The 18,891-nt window shown below is 43.3% G+C and overlaps 1 protein-coding gene and 1 long non-coding RNA gene across 2 annotated transcripts in view; one reads left to right on the top strand and one right to left on the bottom strand.

Moving 5' to 3' along the window:
* The window catches only part of LOC137332333 (uncharacterized), a 35,905-nt gene extending 28,011 nt beyond the window's left edge, over window positions 1-7,894 (bottom strand). Inside the window, exons 1-3 of the long non-coding RNA XR_010965634.1 lie at window positions 7,815-7,894; window positions 5,140-5,401; window positions 3,616-4,375 (exon numbers count right to left, since the gene is read on the bottom strand). This is a non-coding gene — a long non-coding RNA (uncharacterized lncRNA). The remainder of the gene's footprint in view (window positions 1-3,615; window positions 4,376-5,139; window positions 5,402-7,814) is intronic.
* The window catches only part of LOC137332332 (coiled-coil domain-containing protein 69-like), a 37,197-nt gene continuing 21,329 nt past the window's right edge, over window positions 3,024-18,891 (top strand). The window contains exons 1-2 of the mRNA XM_067996081.1: window positions 3,024-3,178; window positions 14,468-14,534. Of these exons, the coding sequence (XP_067852182.1) occupies window positions 3,131-3,178; window positions 14,468-14,534 (115 nt within the window). The 5' untranslated portion in view covers window positions 3,024-3,130. The remainder of the gene's footprint in view (window positions 3,179-14,467; window positions 14,535-18,891) is intronic.

The following is an 18,891-nucleotide window of genomic DNA, read 5'->3' as shown; positions in this document are numbered from 1 at the left end:
CACCATCACACCATGAGTACTCTCCATGTACTCACTGAAAATGTTGAACCCCAAATGAAGGATAAACAGGTACAGGATGTCACTCGAGGATGAGTGATGCAGCACAGAAGGAGAACTGTGCTGCTGAGCACCAGGAGATGAATTGAAGAGGATATACAAATCTTGTAATGGATCATTGCATGCAGAGAGCACAGATCATACTTGACCAGAATTAATTATGAAATAAAAATGGAGTGCCTATTTACAATTTGCCTTCACACTGATTTTAAACACAGCAGGTGGTTTGCGAACTGTATTGCTGCATGCTTCTACACGAGTTGGATCTGCAGGGCAAAAATGCTCTCACTATGGTTGCCAGCGACAGACTCTGACAAGCTCAACACACAGGGATGGAAAATGATAAACGAAGATTGTGCTGGCTGCTCCAGATGGATCCTTTTTGGAAAATAAGGATGTCATCCACATCGATCAGCTGATGTTTTTCTGGAAACTTGGGGCTGTGACAGACACAAGGGTCTGCCCTGAATCAGATCATAAAATATTGCTGTACTTTATCATCTCATGTTTTTTTAAGTTAGGCTAAGGCATCAGGAAATGAAAATAACATTATATCAGCTAACTACATTTTTTAAAGAAGTAACTGGTTTCTGAATGAAAAGGGGAGAATACAAAAATATCTGGCTGGAATCTGAATCTAATTACATCAAGTGTTGCTTGGCTCATTGTTTTGTTGAAGTTACTGAGATCTGTAAGTTGTTTTTGCCTCTGATCTGTTACTGCAGGAAATAGTTCAAGGTGGGACAGTTTTGATTAATATTAGCCTCCATTGTGTCAGCTTGGACATCAAAGAAAAGAGAAGCAGATAACGCAGGCTGGCACCCAATGTTCTTCAGCTTCCTATTTTGTGGTGTCCAATACGTACTGAGGCTAATACACACACCATGTGAAATCGTTTATAACATAAAGCTTTTATCAATTAATCTTCTGGTTAATGGTGACCTCCCTCCCAGGATGTTGATGGTGGGCTACTCAGAAATGCTGATGCCGTTGAAGGTCAGAGGGAGGTGGTTGGGCCTTTTCTTGTGGGAGATGGTCATTGCCTGACACTGATGTGGCTCAAATGTTACCTGCCACTTCTCAGCCCAAGCTTGGATGGTGACCAGGTCCTGCTGTCAGCTGACATGGATGCTTCATTATTGGGGAAGTTGTGAATGGAACGGGACACTGTAGAATCATCACTAAACAATCCCACTCCTGACCTTATGATGTAGGATAGGTCATTGATGGAGTAGCTGAAGATTTTTGGGCACATTCTTCTTCCTCCCAACATCCTCATGGTATTTAATTTAAGATTCATTGCTCATTCTTCTAAACTGCATAACCCCTATTTCTCTCAGTCGTTCCTTCTTCTGGAAACACAAGTTTGGCAACACTAAATCGTTACTTCCCAATTTGCTTCAAGTTCTATCTTCCTGCACTATGGGCCTAGATTACGCACTATAAATATATTTTCTCCTTCAAAATATCTCTACGGCTTTTGTAGGGCTAGGTTATGGAATATAAATATTTTATATAACTTTTGAAGTGAATACTGGAGAAAATCGTCAGTGATCACAATCATGGAATTTTGCTTAAGAATGTTTTTCATGTTGTTCAATGTACCTCATTATTCTTGTGCTTTTGCGATGTTTCAGATGTAGCCACGGCCCCCCCAAGGAAGCATTTAATTCATGCGGTCTCCTTACTCAAAAGGGCCTTCATAAAACCAATGGTTTGTAATTACAGTAATGCAAAATTGCAGTCACGTGCGGGAGTTCATATTTGACACTTTTAAACTGCTTGTGTATTGAGATAATGGTATCATTTGTAACTGAGGGAAGAATTGTGCCTATGTATTCTTCTTTAAAATGAGTTTAGCCCACCAATCCAAGAACATGGAAGAATCCAACAATGCCATGACAGCATTGCTGCTTAGCAACCTGCAGTTCTCGTGGCCCGAGGAGGTGGATGTAGTGCTTGGGTCCCTTTCCCATCAGTAACTAAGCTGCTGCTTATTAATAGCTAAAATTCTATATGGCTTTAACTTTCTATAGTTATTTCTTGGTTTTCCATGATGTTTGTGATGGCAACTGTCCCTCCCTCCCTCCCCACCCCCCAACACTTCCTACCACAGGAAGTCTATTTTCTTCCCTTCACCTACCACTTCCTGTAGTGTTTCTTGTATCAATTCCCCTTCACCTGCAGCTTCCCTTTCATGAGCCTCACTTACAGTGACATTTGTGCCCAAAGCTCCCCTTTCAGGTTAATGCTTTCTTCTCACCAATCTCATTCTGTGCACCCCACTCCCTCACCACCACCTCCCCTGCTACCCATTCGCCCTCACTGTTCCTCCCTGGAGTCCAACACCAAAAACTTTCAGCTATCTGAAATCCTTCTACTGTTCTCTTTCCTCTCTTCGCCAGTCAGCAACAATCTGCTTGGGTACCTCGCTAATGCTTATCCCTGCTCACTTGAACTTTAACTTTTCCATGGCCACTGATGGCTTATGTACTTTTCCAGAAACAGGACGAGTCACATCATTGTTGATCCGATATTAACCCATAAATTCCTAATCCTTGCTAAGCCTCTGGGTCTGTAGGAATTGACGTTGACCACACACTCTTAATAGTGAAAGTGCAGCGCAGTCCCAACATCCTTCACATTGTTTATTACACTTAATCTTCAGCAACAGACACCTTCTGAGGTCTGAAAGGCACCTCCCACAATCATTTCCTGCAACTGGAGTTGTATTTTTTTAAAAAACACAAATTTTAAAATGCATTCAGAAAAATTTCTGCTCCCAAAAGGATTAAAATAACATTTCACTTTTGTGTCATTTACTTGTTTAGTTTAAAGCTGCAGGTCAGCTAAATGCCATAAAAATGGGACTTCAGTAGTTTTATGGTTTACTGAAGGCGTGTGGTTCACAGGAAATACGGTAACCCTAACTGCTAACCACAAGTTCCAACAGCAGACCCTGGGTTCAGTTCAAACCAATTGGGTTACTAAATGCTGAGGGTTTAATGTTTCGCCGCCAGTGTTAGAGGCAGCAGGCTTTTCACAGGCAGATATCTCGCAGCCAGTCTGGAGAATGGGTTGCAGCAGCAGCAAGTTGTGCTGCTGTAAATCGAGAAAGGAGGTAAGCTTCAGATTCCTTTAGACTGGGAACTTTTTCAACTGAGGAAGCAAGACAAGCAAGCGTGTTGTTGGTCAGCTGAATGCACCTTGTTACAATTCTCGGATTTCAGTGACCAACGAGTGGAAGATCTATGACAACGATGTTTTAAATGCTCAAAGATCTGTCTGGATGTTATCTGTCTGTCTAAATATATAGACCCTCTGCAGTACTTTTGGCAGCCATACATAATAGTAAGGAATGTGCTAGCTGCAATATTTCACTTTTTTTTGATAATGAGCAGGCTGAATACCACAAGGTGCATTAAAGATAGAAATACAATTTTAACGACAAATGATTTTCATTCACACTAAGGCAATAATCTTGCATTTTTTGTAAAAATATCCATTCTGTTTTAGTGCCTCTTGCTGACATTTTAAGAGTTAAATCAGAAGATTTACCTTGGGTTGATGACTGGTTGTGAAAGTTTCCTGTTTCTGAAATTTTCTTGTTTGTAGATATGTTTAAGAGTAAAGATGGCCAACCGAGCTCGCTGAGTGCAGATAAACGGAAGGGCTGAATGGAGCCATCACTGTTCATCCAGTTCATTCAAACATATTCCAGCATGGAGATATTGGAAGAATCAAGGGGCTAGGAACTGGTCAGTAAATGGTGATAGAGGAGGAGGAGCTTCATCAAACTAACTATTAGATTGCAACATTAAGTCAAGTATGCTTGCGATAAGGGGGAAAGAAGCAGCTGGGCTTATAAAAATGGGGGGAGAGGGAGTGCCAAGTTAGAATCAAATGGGAAACAATGAGGAGTGAGAGCTGTATTTGATAATCACAGGGAAATGGGTGAAGGTGGGAGCAGGAATTCCGCATTTGTAACTCCAGGTTTGGAACAAATGCTTCCTTGCAATAAATTCTATATTAACATTACAATTTGTTTTCATATAAAAACGTTGCATTTACTTGGGCTCTGAAGGACTTGGGCTGTAGCTGAACATATTTCATGGGGAGGTATTTGTTGTTTTATCCTCAGACTCTCCAGCCCCAATGAACCATCTACTGCTGACCCTCACACCTTTGTCAATGGCACACCACCCATTAGGTGGCTGCCTATGATATTTGCCCCTTCCTTGTCAGGCCTATTCCAAACGTATGAAATTGTTCAAATGCAAAACAGAAAATGCTGGAAAACACTCAGGTCAGGCAGCATCTGTGGAAAGAGAAAAACTTAGAGTTATAGACCATTCCAATGCTCTCCTGGCCGGCTTCCCAACTTGCACCCTCCGTAAACTTGAGCTCATCCAAAACTCTGCTGACCATATCCTAACTCGCACCAAGTCCCATTCACCCATCACCCCTGTGCTCGCTGACCTACATTGGCTCCCAATCCGGGAACACCTCGATTTTAAAACTCTCAGCCTTGTTTTCAAATCCCTCCATGGCCTTGTCTCTCTCTATCTCCCTAACCTCCTCCAGTCCTACAAGCCTTCAAGATCTCTGCGCTCCTCCAATTGTGCCCTCTTGGGCATCCACGGTTTTCTTTGCGGCAGTGCCTTCAGATGCCTAGGCCCTAAGCTCTGGGATTCCCTCCCTAAACCTCTCGCCTCTCTACCCCTCTCTCCTCCTTTAAGATGCTCCTTAAAACCTACCTCACTTGTCCTAATATCTTCTTTTGTGGATCAGAGTCAAATTTTGTTTGATAATACTCCTGTGTCGCGTCTTGGGATGTTTTACCACGTTAAAGGCGCTATGTAAATGCAAGTTGTTGTTAAGGTTTCAAGTCGATGACCTTTGGACAGAGTTGAAATTCTTCTTTTGACAAAGAATGGGAGAATGATTGTTTTTCCTCTGTAATTAACGATTTGCTAATGAAATCACATTCTCAGAAATCACATTTTCAAAACCACAATTTTGTTTTGGGTCATAATTATGGAGAAAAATAGGTCCATTTTCTTGTTAAAAGTGGAATTTTACCTGGGGAACCAGGTGGAGAATTTGACAATATTCGAATATCACAGCATCTGTCCATCGACACGATAAAGATGATTCTGTAATCAGGCGCTCCAGGTGAGGAGGGATACTTTCAGGAAATCGTAGCCCCACAGCTTGTGATGTTCTGTCAATATCAATTCACGGCCTACAGGCCTGCGGTTTCCTGACCTGCACCCCTGCGTGCATTGCTCCTCCGCTGGGAGATCCTGGTCGCAGAATTGCACCTTGTATTAATCCTTGGATTCTACAAGGTAAACAGCATAACTTCAATAAAAATAAATGATCGATTAAATTACAGAGAATTTGCAGCACAGGAACAGACCGTTTGGACCAACGCCAGTGTTTATGCTTCACACTTTATTTACTTCATCTCACCCTAATGACACACCCTTCTATTCCTTTCTCCTTCATTGCTTCCCCTTAAATGCATCTATGCTATTCACCTCAACCAATGTCTCTCCAACTCTGTTAGTAACAATCTTGTTATTCTATTAGTAGCAAGTGGGCTGTAACTAAGAAACAGAATGCAGTTTTAAATGGAAACTGTTTTGATAAGGTTGAGCTCAATACCACACCTTTCCTAATAACTGTGTGCATAGACAACAGCTGTTAAACTTGAATTTGCTTAAAATCGCATGTAGCCACAAGGAACCAGTTACTCTTACCAAAGAGCACAGTTATACTGGAGGTAGTAGGTCAAGACCGGCATCGGCCTACAGTGATGTGGAACCTGCAAGCACAGAGTATCACTCACCAGTATTCAAAGGATGGGTACATTTTAATGTTAACAAATTTCCAATGGCTATCTGCTTACAATAAAAACATGTGGCTAATTTTGCGAGTTAGCGTTCCCAGAGCAGAGTCTCGCTCAGTTATAGGAACAGGAGTAGGCCATTCAGCCTCTCGAGCCTGATCTGCCATTCAATTAGACCATAGCTGGTCTGTAATCAGTTGGATAATCAGGCGTGGTGATTAGCGCCTCCCTTTGCCAAATCTTCTATTATTAATTTTAAAAGGACTGGAAGACCGGAAGGGCCATGAACTGGTGACGCTGATCTCGATGCCCGATTGACTGATCTGCCCTCCCATCGAATGAGGCCACACACACAAGAGCGCTTACTCATAAAATTCACTAGATTGAAGTTGATGCGAAGCCGAAATGAATGAGAACGGCCCTCTCGATGTTCCCTCTTGTCACTTGGCAAAATTCTACAAGCAGCAATTTTACACCCTGTGTTACCTACACAACTTGCATCAACTTTAAAGAAAAACAATTCACATCGATGCAGAGTGTGTGGTAAAGTCAGCTTATAGCTGCATCACCTCCTACTTCACATTGTAGAAATAGCTCAAGAGAGGGTACAATGTTTTTTTACAGCAAATGTAGTGAAAGGTTGGCAAGCAGGGAATAATTTGGCACCACAAATTGTTTTCAATCTAGAGTTGCGCTAAAGTGAATGTGAAGCAACACCACACTCCATGTAACCACAAGAGTAAATATTTTTTTGTTTCCAGGCAATGACTTTACGGTTGCCTCTTTTGAGTTGATACCATGTTTGTGCACATTTCTGCTACGCTATTGAGTCATTGCACTGGAATTATGTCTGGAATCCTAGCGAGAAAATGGTCTTACATAGTGAGATGGTGCAAATTTCCACCTGGCATGGAGAAACTGACCCGCATTTCCCTTCTCCTGCCAAAGGAGGGTCGGAGCAGGGCTTCTGCCCACTGGCTCGACCCCGCTGTGACCCCGATCCAGTTTCCGGGGTCAGAGGTAATCGTCTATGCAGGGCAGGCTCCCGGCAGGATCCCTGGCATCAAGAGGGAGCTGATGAGGAAGTTGTGATGGTGCAGAATACCAGGAGAGAGGAGGCTGATCTTAAAGAGGAAGAAGTGCCCCATAGAACAGAAAAATGAGCCAAAGTCTTAACATGGTACCTTTTGGGGCCTGAGGAGAGCGAGAGATGATCACTACTGGACTGTCTCCCTCTAGAAGGGACATCCTTGGGTCTTCCAACACTGCCTCAGCGGCTACTGCCACCCCTAATCCTGGCAGTCTTTGAGGTCGACAGGGAAATTATGCAGTTGCCAGGCTCCATCTCATTGCTGTCATTTACATGGGGTGAGGGGTTGGTGGGATTGTGCGTGTGTGAAGGGAAGGCTAATGGCTGTTGGAGTGCGTAGATGAAAATCTAGGTTGGGGTAAGGGTGCAGTTCAATGATGTCCCTTTTAGAGGGAGAGAGTCCAGTCGTGGTCACCTCTCCTTCGCCTTCTCAGGCCCCAAAAATGTTGGGACCTCGGCACATTTTTTCTGATCTTTTGGGCACTTCTTCCTCTTTAACCTCGCCCTCCTCTCTTCTGGTGTCTTGCTGCAACATCGCAGCACCTTCCTCTTAAATTCCCACCTGATTTTCCTTCATTTTTCCTCTGTTATACTGTGCCATTTCAGGGTCAACTATACAGTTGATGTCTCTTTTCCACTGGAAATTGAGAAGTGTTTGCCCTGGCAAGTAGAGCATCAGTCACTTGCTTTATGCAAGAATGAACTGCAGATGCCCCACGCAGCCAAGCACCCGCCATCTTACACACCCATACTGATATATGACTAAACCTCTCCGCCTCTCTCTCCTCCTTTAAGCCACTCTTTAAAACATACCTTTCAAAAAGCTTTTGGTCACCTGTCTTGTCCTAATGTCTCCTTCTGTGGCTCGGTGTCAAACTTTATTTGATAACCCTCCTGTGAAGCACATTGGGACGATTTACTGCTTTAAAGGCACTATATAAATGCAAGTTGTTATTGTTGACATACACACAGAATTGCATACGTTATAAAAACAAGCATCTTATTCACCTGAAGGCCAATATTGTGAGGACTCAGAGGCAGTCGGCATGGATCATAAAACTATGGAGTCTGACCTTGGGCATGCCGAACTTTACTTCCTGCATGTGTGGGCCTCACTACCATAAGTAGATTATATGCAAAAGGATCTTGGTCACTGTAAGCGACATCTGCTGTTCATTCCTGCATAAAGAAAGTGACTGATGCTCTATTTGCATGAGGAAACACCTTTAGCACTTTCCAGTGGCGAGGAGACACTAACTGGAAGGGACACAGATTTTTACCTTAGGCAGACTTCTTAACAGTTCTTTGATTTCAACACCTTGACATACATTGTAGTCGTAGTGTAGTGTACAATATGATAGATTGTGGTAGTAAGTGAGCTTTATTGGGTCTCTGGGCACAACCTTGGACATTGTTGTGCTTCTCCTCAGTGTCGTTGCCTGATGGGTTTTAGTTAGGCTACGAGGGTTTGACAGTTAGCCTGCTCGGTAGGGTGGAGCATGCTGGCAATGGATCAAAAATTGGCACCAGAGTTTGAAGAAGCTTTTTTGGTTCAGCCTTTGGTAGTGCCCATGCTGGGGGCCAGGAGACAGTGTTTCAGATCTGCTTCAGTGAGAGGTTTGGCGATTTTAGGAACTTAATGCAGCATCTTCTGCCAGTAGGGCTAAATCTTTGGGTGCCTAGGCAGATAAAGGGGAGAGTCCTAGATTGTAAAATTCACCTCCCTCCACCCCACATGATACTAGTAATACTGCACCAAAACCAAGGGTGTATATAGTCCAATTTTTACAGTATTGCAATATCGAGGCTTTTATACACATGTGCTATCGCATGCAGAGTATCTTATATGTCCTTACAAACAAGCATAGACGCTTTATGCCATGGTGACCTTGACAGCAACAGGAAGAGCTGTCCCAGTTCTTGACATTGTTTGTAGTCTGGCTGCAACAGATTGCATAGCTCGGTGAGACCTGATTGTTGTACAGGTGTACAAGATACAATCTTATAAACTCACAGAAGCAGCTCGTGCTTCCCACACACCCACACGCAGCATGATATGCACGCAATGGCCCTACATTGTATCATCTTGTATATGCGTAAAACCATGCACATGGCAAGTTGTACGCATATAAAGGGTGTACGTAATCATTGTCAGCATCTCTTTCTATCTTTGGTTTAAGGACATTGACCTTGAGGCCTCACAATCGCCCAATAACACGCATGTCTCTCCGGTATGGTCTGCTGTCTCAGCTGTCTCCCATTGGTTGTTTCTTTGATAGAATCAATTTGTTGCTTGTATTGTATTCCAAGGCATTTGATGCCATTGATACAAGTTTCCATCGGGTGTATACGTAATCTATCTGTGGCGATTTGTTGAAAGTGGCCAAAGTATTGCAACTACTAGTCACAGTTCTGTCAACCAGCCTCGTTTCTATATATTTTTTTGTCATCTGATCTCCTCGTTCCGCTGGTGTTGCAGTTTGCTCATAGACAACTGATTTTGTGAGGCTCTGTTGGCAGTGCTTGCTAGTGGCAAGTGACAGTTCACAAAATCAGGACATGCAGGGAGTTGCTGGGGGCAAGCCCAGGTCAAAAAAATGAGGCGATACAGAGCCTTCCTAGGGACTAGAACTGGTCATAAATTTATAGCAGGTCACATTTTGTGGTGAAGAAGAATGCCTGGATTTTGGAGACTGCATCGGTGACTCTAAATGCAGGTTCTGGAATACGTACAGGTGCATGCGTTATACCTGTAGATTTAATGTAAATTGATCCTTTTCTGGATCATGTACCTTTCTCACACTTCCTCACCAGCAGCACTACATGCCCATTTCAAACGTGTGCAGCTGTGTGTGGATAGGCTGGCCTGAAGGAGTAGGCTGGTTAAAGGTGAATTATCGCACTTTAATTTTTGGTTGACAAGACAGTTTTGCATTTTGCTTATTATATTGCTTTATATGCATTTTTATTGATGAATTTACTTTCATTGTTTAGGGCTTATTTTTGCATTGGTGAAGTTTGGCGCACACTTAAAATTGATTTTGAACCTTTATAAATGCTGAAACTATATTTGTCCCCGCATATAGCGATCGTGAGGCCTCAAGGTAAATGGCCTTAAACCAAAGATAGAAAGAGATGCTGACAATGATTACGTACACCCTTTATATGTGTACCTTTAAGTGTGCACATCCCTTTAAATTAGAGTTGATAGCCAGATTTTGTACACCTTCCGTTAAGTTGGCTCCCTGCACGAGGTCAAAGTTGTGCAGCCAGCTTCTAATAATTATTCTAATGAGGTGGCAAAATTGCAGGCAATCAGTCATGGAAGGCCAGAAACTATGAAGAACAGCCCAAACTTAATCTTAACCACAAATCGGCCTTCATATTTGCCCCCCTATGTAGTCACATCCCTTCAAATTAGAGCTGATGGTAAGATTTCCACCTGCCCCATTAGAGTTACCGCTGGCTCAAGGCCAAAGCTGCACTGGAAGCTTATGCTAATGATTCAAATGGCCTGGCTGCCTAGAATTGTATGCAATCAGCTCCAAACGCTGTGGACTGGCTTGGCGGCCCACAACACACCGAGCTGACTACGTGTCATTTACGACACAGATGTTGTTGGGATCGGAAAATCAAAGCTAATATCTTCCAGAAGCAGAAAATCTCAAGACTGAGAATCTTTTGTTTGTGTTCCACTTTTAATGTTCATGCGTCACTGGATGACTGGGACAATGAGACACTGATAAATCGCTGTCTCGAGTTGCACTGTTATTGCTTTTGATTTTCAGATGGTCCTGACGCAATTGAAATTTTCCGCTGGATGTCTCCTGAGCATCAACAGTCTCTGCGATACATTGTAAATGTATCAAAGCTCATAATATATCACCTTGTAAACAGGTAGCTTCTGCACAAATATAAAACTATGCATTTACTACCTTGCCCACACATACCCCCAAGTACATTGCATCTTGTACATGCAGCTGTTGTTATGTGATGGGAAGAATTCTATTTTCTTTGCCCTGTGCATTTGCTCTTCATTTCGTGGTGCAACAGGTTTTTATGACATGCATGTTTGGTACACAGTGAAGTGGGGGGGGTGGTGTGCGGTCCTGTGTTAATGTAGCATCTGATTACTGCCGACTAGCACCAGACAAAGGGTGAGTTTACACAACAACTTTAGCACTGGAGCAAAGCAGCCCAAATGCATCCATGTTTTAAGTAGCACACTTACTTTATCCATCATGTTCCATAATACAACTGACTGAACTACATGTGGACACCAAATGTTAGCTAAGGCCATGTCTCAGTGGTAGCACTCTTGCCTGGCGTTCCCCTGGTGTCCTGGCCAATATTTATCCCTTAACCAACATCACTAATACTGATGATCTGGTCATTGCTGTTTGTGAGACCTTGCTGTGTGCAAATTGGCTGCTGTGTTTCCTACATTGCAACAGTGACTACACTTCAAAAAGTACTTCATTGGCTGTAAAGCACTTTGGGACGTCCTGAGGTCATGAAAGGCGCTATATTAATGCAAGTCTTTCTTTCTAAGTGGCCCAGCTATTCCAAAAAGCATTAGAGACAATTACAGCACTAATTTCTGTTGCTCCTCTGCACTGGGTGAATTTGGTGTGCTTTTTTATTGTCCCATATAGGACCATTTTCTCTCTGGATCCCCAGACATATGTCTTGTGCAATGATATGAAAGGATACAAATGTGATTGTGCAAATTTATTGTGTAACAAAATAGCTTGTGAAAAATGTGTGGCTCTATCAGAGGGTTTATAAGAGAGGTCTGAGTGTTTTAGAGTTTTAGTAGGAAAGGTTTGGGCATTTTAGAGTTTATCAAAGGGTTTTGGATAGATCAGAAGATTTATAGGAGATGTTGTGGTATTTTAAAGTTTATAGGACAGGTTTGGGTGCATCAGGTGTCAGACTTGGCTCAGTGGCAGCACTCCCAACTCTAAGGCCGAAGGTCGTCGGTTCAATTCCTACTTCAGGGACTTGAGCACATAATCCAGGCTGACACTTCAGTGTGGTACTGAGGGAGTGCTGCATTGTTGCAGGTACCATCGTTCAGATATCTGCCCTCTGGGGTGGACGTAAAAGGTCCCAAGGCACTATTCGAAGAAAAGCAGGGGAATGCACCCCAGTGTCCTGATCAATATTTATCCCTCAACCAACATCACTAAAACAGATGGAATGGGTGGGAAGAGGGTGCAGTAGCTGCTGACAGGCAAAGAACCAGGTAAGTGGCAAGGGAGGTTTTTTTTAAGGTATGGCAGAAGAAAGGGGGGTGGGGGGTAGGGTAACAGGGGAGGCTTCGAATTTCCTTGTGGGGGCCCGGAGAAGCACTCATTGTACTGCTGGCCCCATAAAGGAATTTTTTTCACTTACAGGGAGGGCGTCTCCAATCTATCCACCAGCTGTCAATCTACTTCAGCCTGGTAGGTAAACCTCGGCAGCTTCCTGCTCAGGTCCTGCTGACAATGCCATCAGGCTCCTTTTGATATAATAAGACCCTGAGTTGCGTAAATTCATTAGGCCCTGGCCTGCTTCAGGCAGTTGCCTCATCCACCTGCAGAACCCTGCTGGTGACTATCAGACGGTGGGAAAGGGTCGAATTCCAAATTGGCAAGTAACCAGCTCATTTTTAGCTGTTCCTCCCCCCTCCGGGTTTCTACTGGGCTGATAGGGTTAAAATTGAATACATTGAACTCATAGTGTAGCGTTCATGGTATAATATTTATGGTAGATTGTAGTAGTGAGTGAATTTTACTGAGTGGCTGGGATTGTAGATGACTTAAGGAGTTCCTCAGGGCAGTGTCCTAGGCCCAACCATCTTCAGCTGCTTCATCAATGACCTTCCCTCCATCGTAAGTTCAGAAATGGGGATGTTCGCTGATGATTGCACAGTGTTCAGTTTCATTCGCAACCCCTCAAATAATAAGGCAGTCCGAGCCCGCATGCAGTAAGACCTGAACAACATCCAGGCTTGGGCTGGTAAGTGGCAAGTAACATTCGCGCCAGACAAGTGCCAGGTAATGACCATCTCCAACAAGAGAGAGTCTAACCACCTCCCCTTGACATTCAACGGCATTACCATCGCTGAATCCCCCACCATCAACATCCTGGGGGTCACCATTGACCAGAAACTTAACTGGACCAGCCATATAAATCCTGTGGCTACAAGAGCAGGTCAGAGGCTGGGTGTTCTGAGGCGAGTGACTCACCTCCTGACTCCCCAAAGCCTTTCCACCATCTACAAGGCATAAGTCAGGAGTGTGATGGCATACTCTCCACTTGCCTGGATGAGTGCAGCTCCAACAACACTCAAGAAGCTCGACACCATCCAGGACAAAGCAGCCCGCTTGATTGGCACCCCATCCACCACCCTAAACATTCACTCCCTTCACCACCGGCGCACAGTGGCTGCAGTGTGTACCATTCACAGGATGCACTGCAGCAACTCGCCAAGGCTTCTTCGACAGCACCTCCCAAACCTGCGACCTCTATCACCTAGAAGGACAAGAGCAGCAGGTACATGGGAACAACACCACCTGCACGTTCCCCTCCAAGTCACACACCATCCCGACTTGGAAATATATCGCCGTTCCTTCATCGTCGCTGGGTCAAAATCCTGGAACTCCCTTCCTAACAGCACTGTGGGAGAACCTTCACCACACGGACTGCAATGGTTCAAGAAAGCAGCTCTCCACCACTTTCTCAAAGGCAATTAGGGATGGGCAATAAATGCCGGCCTCGACAGCGACGCCCACATCCCATGAATGAATAAAAAAAAGGACTGATTCCTGGTCGAATTGGTGTTATGCTTGCCCACAGTATCAGTATCTGAAGGGTTATAGTTTGACTACCATGGGTTTGACAGTTAGCCTGTTCAGGTTGGATGGAGTACACTGCAAATGTAGGGTATGCCGGGGCTGCTGTTGATGGGGCAGCCAGCCTTTAGGCAATGTCAAAAAATTTCCAGATTTCAAAGAATTTCACTTGGCTCAGCCTTATTGGGGTCACAATGGGAAGACCCAGGAGACATAGTGCTGAATCTGTTTCAATGAGATGGTTGATGAGTGTTTGGCCGTCATGCTACTCCTTCTGGCAGTAAGATTGGGTTTTTCGGCAAGACCAGTAAATACAGAGGATAGCGACCTCCCTCCTAAAACCTCTAACACTCAGGCATTGCTCTGGAGTTCCGTCATTGCAGGTAGTCAGGGAAGGGGGATGGTGCATATTAAACCAGAGAACAGTAAGAGTGTTACATGTATGACAAAGACAAGTTAAAATGTATATGGTAGATTGTAATTACAAAGAGAGGGAAACATATTTGATTGTTGTTCATTGCTGAATCTTGCAGCCCTTACTGAATAATTCTGAGTGAATTATTCTTGTTAGTATTCTGCTTGCAATGTACATGGGATGAGTAAATAAATCATTTTTGATTTGAACAGAAAGAAGCTCCATCAAAACAACACAAGGAATTTTCTCAAGAATTAGAAGCACTGCACGGAGATGGTGGTAAGAAACTGGCAGCAATTTAACTCGGGGCTATATTGGTGTGGTTTGGAGGGATAGGTTTGATGGGCCAAGTGGCCTTGATCAGATCATGAAAATTGTGTTTTTAATTTATTAAAGTTCTATTTGATAAGGCGCTATCAGGAGTTTAAGCAGATTTCAGGTTAATTTGCCCAGATGCTTTCAAGTGGTCTTCTGATAATAACCTTGAGCTTTGTTCCACCTTGGAATTTTTGCTTGAAATTGATTCAATGATATTTCCAAGAGATTGTGATGTTATCACTAAATATTGCCCACTGAGACAGGATAGGACTGGACAGAACTGGCCATCTGTTGTTACATTCCATTTGCTCACCCCAGTACTCATAGAATCATAGAAATTTATGGTACAGAAGGAGGCCATCCGGCCCATCGTGTTCGCGTCGGCCGATAAATAGCTATCCAGCCTAATCTCACTTTCCAGCTCTTGGTCCGTAGGCTTGTAGGTTACGGCACTTCAAGTGCATATCCAAGTATTTTTTAAATGCGATGAGGGTTTCTGTCTCTACCACCCTTTCAGGCAGTGAGTTCCAGATCATCACTACACTCTTGGTGAAAATAATTTCTCCTCAGCTCCCCTCTAATCCTTCTACCAATTACTTTAAATCTATGCCGCTTGGTCATTGACCTCTCTGCTAAGGGAAATAGGTCCTTCCTATCCACTCTATCTAGGCCCCTCATAATTTTATACACCTCAATTAAATCTCCCCTCAGCCTCCTCTGTTCCAAAGAAAACAACCCTAGCCTATCCAATCTTTCCTCATAGCTAAAATTCTCCAGTCCTGGCAACATCCTCTTCTGTACCCTCCCCAGTGCAATCACATCTTTCCTTTAATGTGGTGACCAGTACTCTAGCTGTGGCCTAACCAATGCTTTATACAGTTCTAGCATAACCTCCCTGCTCTTATATTCTATGCCTCGACTAATAAAGGAAAGTGTCCCATATACCTTCTTAACCACCTTATCTACCCATCCTGCCGCCTTCAGGGATCTGTGGACATGCACTCCAAAATCCCTCTGTTCCTCTACACTTCTCAGTATCCTCCCATTTATTGTGTATTCCCTTGCCTTGTTTGCCCTCCCCAAATGCATTACCTCACACTTCTCCAGATTGAATTCGATTTGCCACTTTTCTGTCCACCTGACCAGTCCATTGATATCTTCCTGCAATCGGCAACTTTCCTCCTCACTGTCAACTACACGGCCAATTTTTATATCGTCTGTAAACTTCTTAATCATGCCCCCTACATTTAAGTCTAATTCATGGAAAAATACCACAAAAAGCAAGGGACCTAGCACTGAGGCCTGCGGAACCCTACTGGAAATAGCCTTCCACTCACAAAAATACCCGCCAATCATTACTCTTTGCTTCCTGACACTGAGCCAATTTTGGATCCAACTAACCACTTTCCCTTGGATCCCATGGGCTTTTACTTTCCTGACCAGTCTGCCATGGGGGACCTTGTCAAAAGCCTTGCTAAAATCCATGTAGACTACATCAACCGCATTACTCTCATCGACCCTCCTTGTTACCGCCTCAAAAAATTCAATCAAGTCAGTCAGACACGACCTTCCCTTAACAAATCCATGCTGACTGTCCTTGATTAATCCATGCCTTCCTAAATGACGATTAACATTGTCCCTCAGAATTGTTTCCAGTAATTTGCCCACCACCATCGGTCTATCCCTTTCTCCCTTTTTAAACAATGGTACAACGTTAGCAGTCCTCCAGTTCTCCAGCATCATGCCTGTAGCCAGTGAGGATTGGAAAATGATGGTCAGAGCCTCCACTATTTCCTCCCTTGTTTATCTTAACAGCTTGGGATACATTTCATCCGGGCCTGGCGATTTATCTACTTTCAAAGATGCTAATCCCCTTAATACTTCCTCCCTCACTATGTTTATCCCATCCAATATTTCACACTCCTACTTAACTACAATGTCTGCATCGTCCCCCTCTTTTGTGTGGACAGTCACAAAGTATTCATTAAGAACCATACCCACGCCTTCAGCCTCCACACATAGGTTACCTTTTTGGTCTCTAATAGGCCCTACTCTTTCCTTAGTTGTCCTCTTGCTCTTTATGTATTTATAAAACATCTTTGGGTTTTCCTTGATTTTACTTTTTTTTTATTCGTTCATGGGATGTGGGCGTCGCTGGCAAGGCCAGCATTTATTGCCCATCCCTAATTGCCCTTGAGAAGGTGGTGATGAGCCGCCTTCTTGAACCACTGCAGTCCGTGTGGTGAAGGTTCTCCCACAGTGCTGTTAGGTAGGGAGTTCCAATATTTTTTCATGCCCTCTCTTTGCTTTCCTGATTTCCTTTTTAATTTCAGTACTGTTGGGTTACTATTGAACTTTGTTATATGATATTGGATTAGATTTGTCCCCTTCCAATGTTACCTCCCCATACCCATGGATTATACCAAGATGTTTGCCCTTCATCCTGCATTGTCCACTTGCATCTCCCTATACTCTCCCATAGTGCTGGATTACAGGCACTCTCTCCGGTAATTTTTGATTCCATGTGTTACAGAAGCCTGGGTATCCCTTGGTGTGTTACGGGAGCTCTGGCCATTCCTTGTTACAGTACTGAAGGCCTGAACATTCATTGACATAGTACAGGAGGACAGATCCTTCATTGCCATTGCACAGGAGGCCAATGCAGGAGCTGTAGAAAAACCATTTTGTGAAGATTGATTACCCATGTGGATAACAAAAAAAACAAAATGAAGGAAGAAGAAGAGCATCTGACTTTTACAAGAGAATAATTATTAACAGATAAGCAGAGCAGATGAGATTGATGGAAAGTCACTCATTGACCGAGTTAAACTGAAACATTTAACGGCTGAATGACTGCAGCAGCTTCAACAGTGACAGTGATACTTAAATACAGGAGGATACCATTGAGCATGTAGTCACATGCATACAGGAAATATTTGTGACCCTTTTGTATCAGCATAATTTTTTCTTTTTTCTCCCTACCACGGAGGACAGTTGCACCTCACCAAATTCATAGTATTTGTAAATTGCACTAATTTAATGTTTCCAGTTATTAGTTCCCAAAGCTGTCATTTTCAACTAAGTGGGAGAATGACCACAAAACAAGTTGCAGCAATTAGCTTAAATTTACTTTTAAATGTGAAGTTTAATGAATATTAGAAATAATCACGACTGTCGTGGCACAAGAGTGGAGCGAAAAGATACAGGTTTGATAGTGAGAGAGGAGTGAACTGATGTAGGTTTGATTATCTGCTCCAGTGAGCTCCTCATTTCATCATTGCAATTGTGGGGATATGCTGAGCACGTGCTCAGTAACTCCCTGTAAATGGAATTGAAAACCTTCTGGCTGCAGGCTGAGAATGGCAGGTCACTCTCTCCAGGGTCTTAAGACTAAGTGGACAGCCTGAAACAACATAAACCAGCGAGGTGAGAAAATGTAGGAAGAGGTGTGCTGCTTCAGAGAAAAATAATCAATTCTGACCGAACAGCTGTTGTCATCTCAGGAAGTTTCCTTGTTTGTCTTATCTGGGGTGATTATTGAAGTTAAATGGGTCTGTTTCTTTATTAGTGCTGTGATTGCAAAAGTATTAGTGCTTAAGTACACTGTACTATTATGTGATAGAATGCAAGCTTTTACTTGGTCTGTCTAAATTAATTGTGAGCATTCCAGCATTGAGCCCACGTCACTGGTTTACTGACATTAGGCTAATAGTGGAATCTTTTTGTGCCAACTTTTAAAGTATGAAATAACAGTTTTGTTGTTTTGTTCACTGGCATGGCTTCTCGCCCTCAAATTCCCTGCAAATGGCATCAGATATCACCATAAAAGGTGACAGAATACTGCTTGCAACACCTGTAACTACAAGTCGAAATTAATTGTGAAGCTGAGACATCGCCATCGATCAATAAAAAAAGAACTGCAAAATCCTGCATTAAATTTTAATTGAGTCACATTCTTGAAGCTGATCACATCTGTGCAGAAATGTCAGAGCATGTTCTGAATTTATTACGTCTGTGCCATCTGAACAAGCCACACTGAAACAAGTGCACTGTGTAGGGAGTGTACCAAATCTGTGCTACTCGCAATGTAGTAAGGCTGTGCCACATTAAACAGTCCGCACCGTGCACCAAAATATTCAGTGTGTAACAAAGATACCAAGACTGTGTCGCATTGAAATGATTGCAGTGTGGACCGAATTTGTCCAAACTGTACCATTCTCACCATACAAAATCTGTGCTACTCTGAGGTATTTGGATCATGTGCTCAATTAATTGAGTGTGTGAAACATTGTGAAGTGTTTATATATTCAAAATGCAG

This window comes from Heptranchias perlo, chromosome 14, assembly GCF_035084215.1.
Source record: "Heptranchias perlo isolate sHepPer1 chromosome 14, sHepPer1.hap1, whole genome shotgun sequence".
Lineage (NCBI taxonomy): Eukaryota > Metazoa > Chordata > Chondrichthyes > Hexanchiformes > Hexanchidae > Heptranchias > Heptranchias perlo.
Note: the sequence above shows the minus strand (reverse complement) of the source record. Positions and strands in the feature narration are given on the sequence as shown.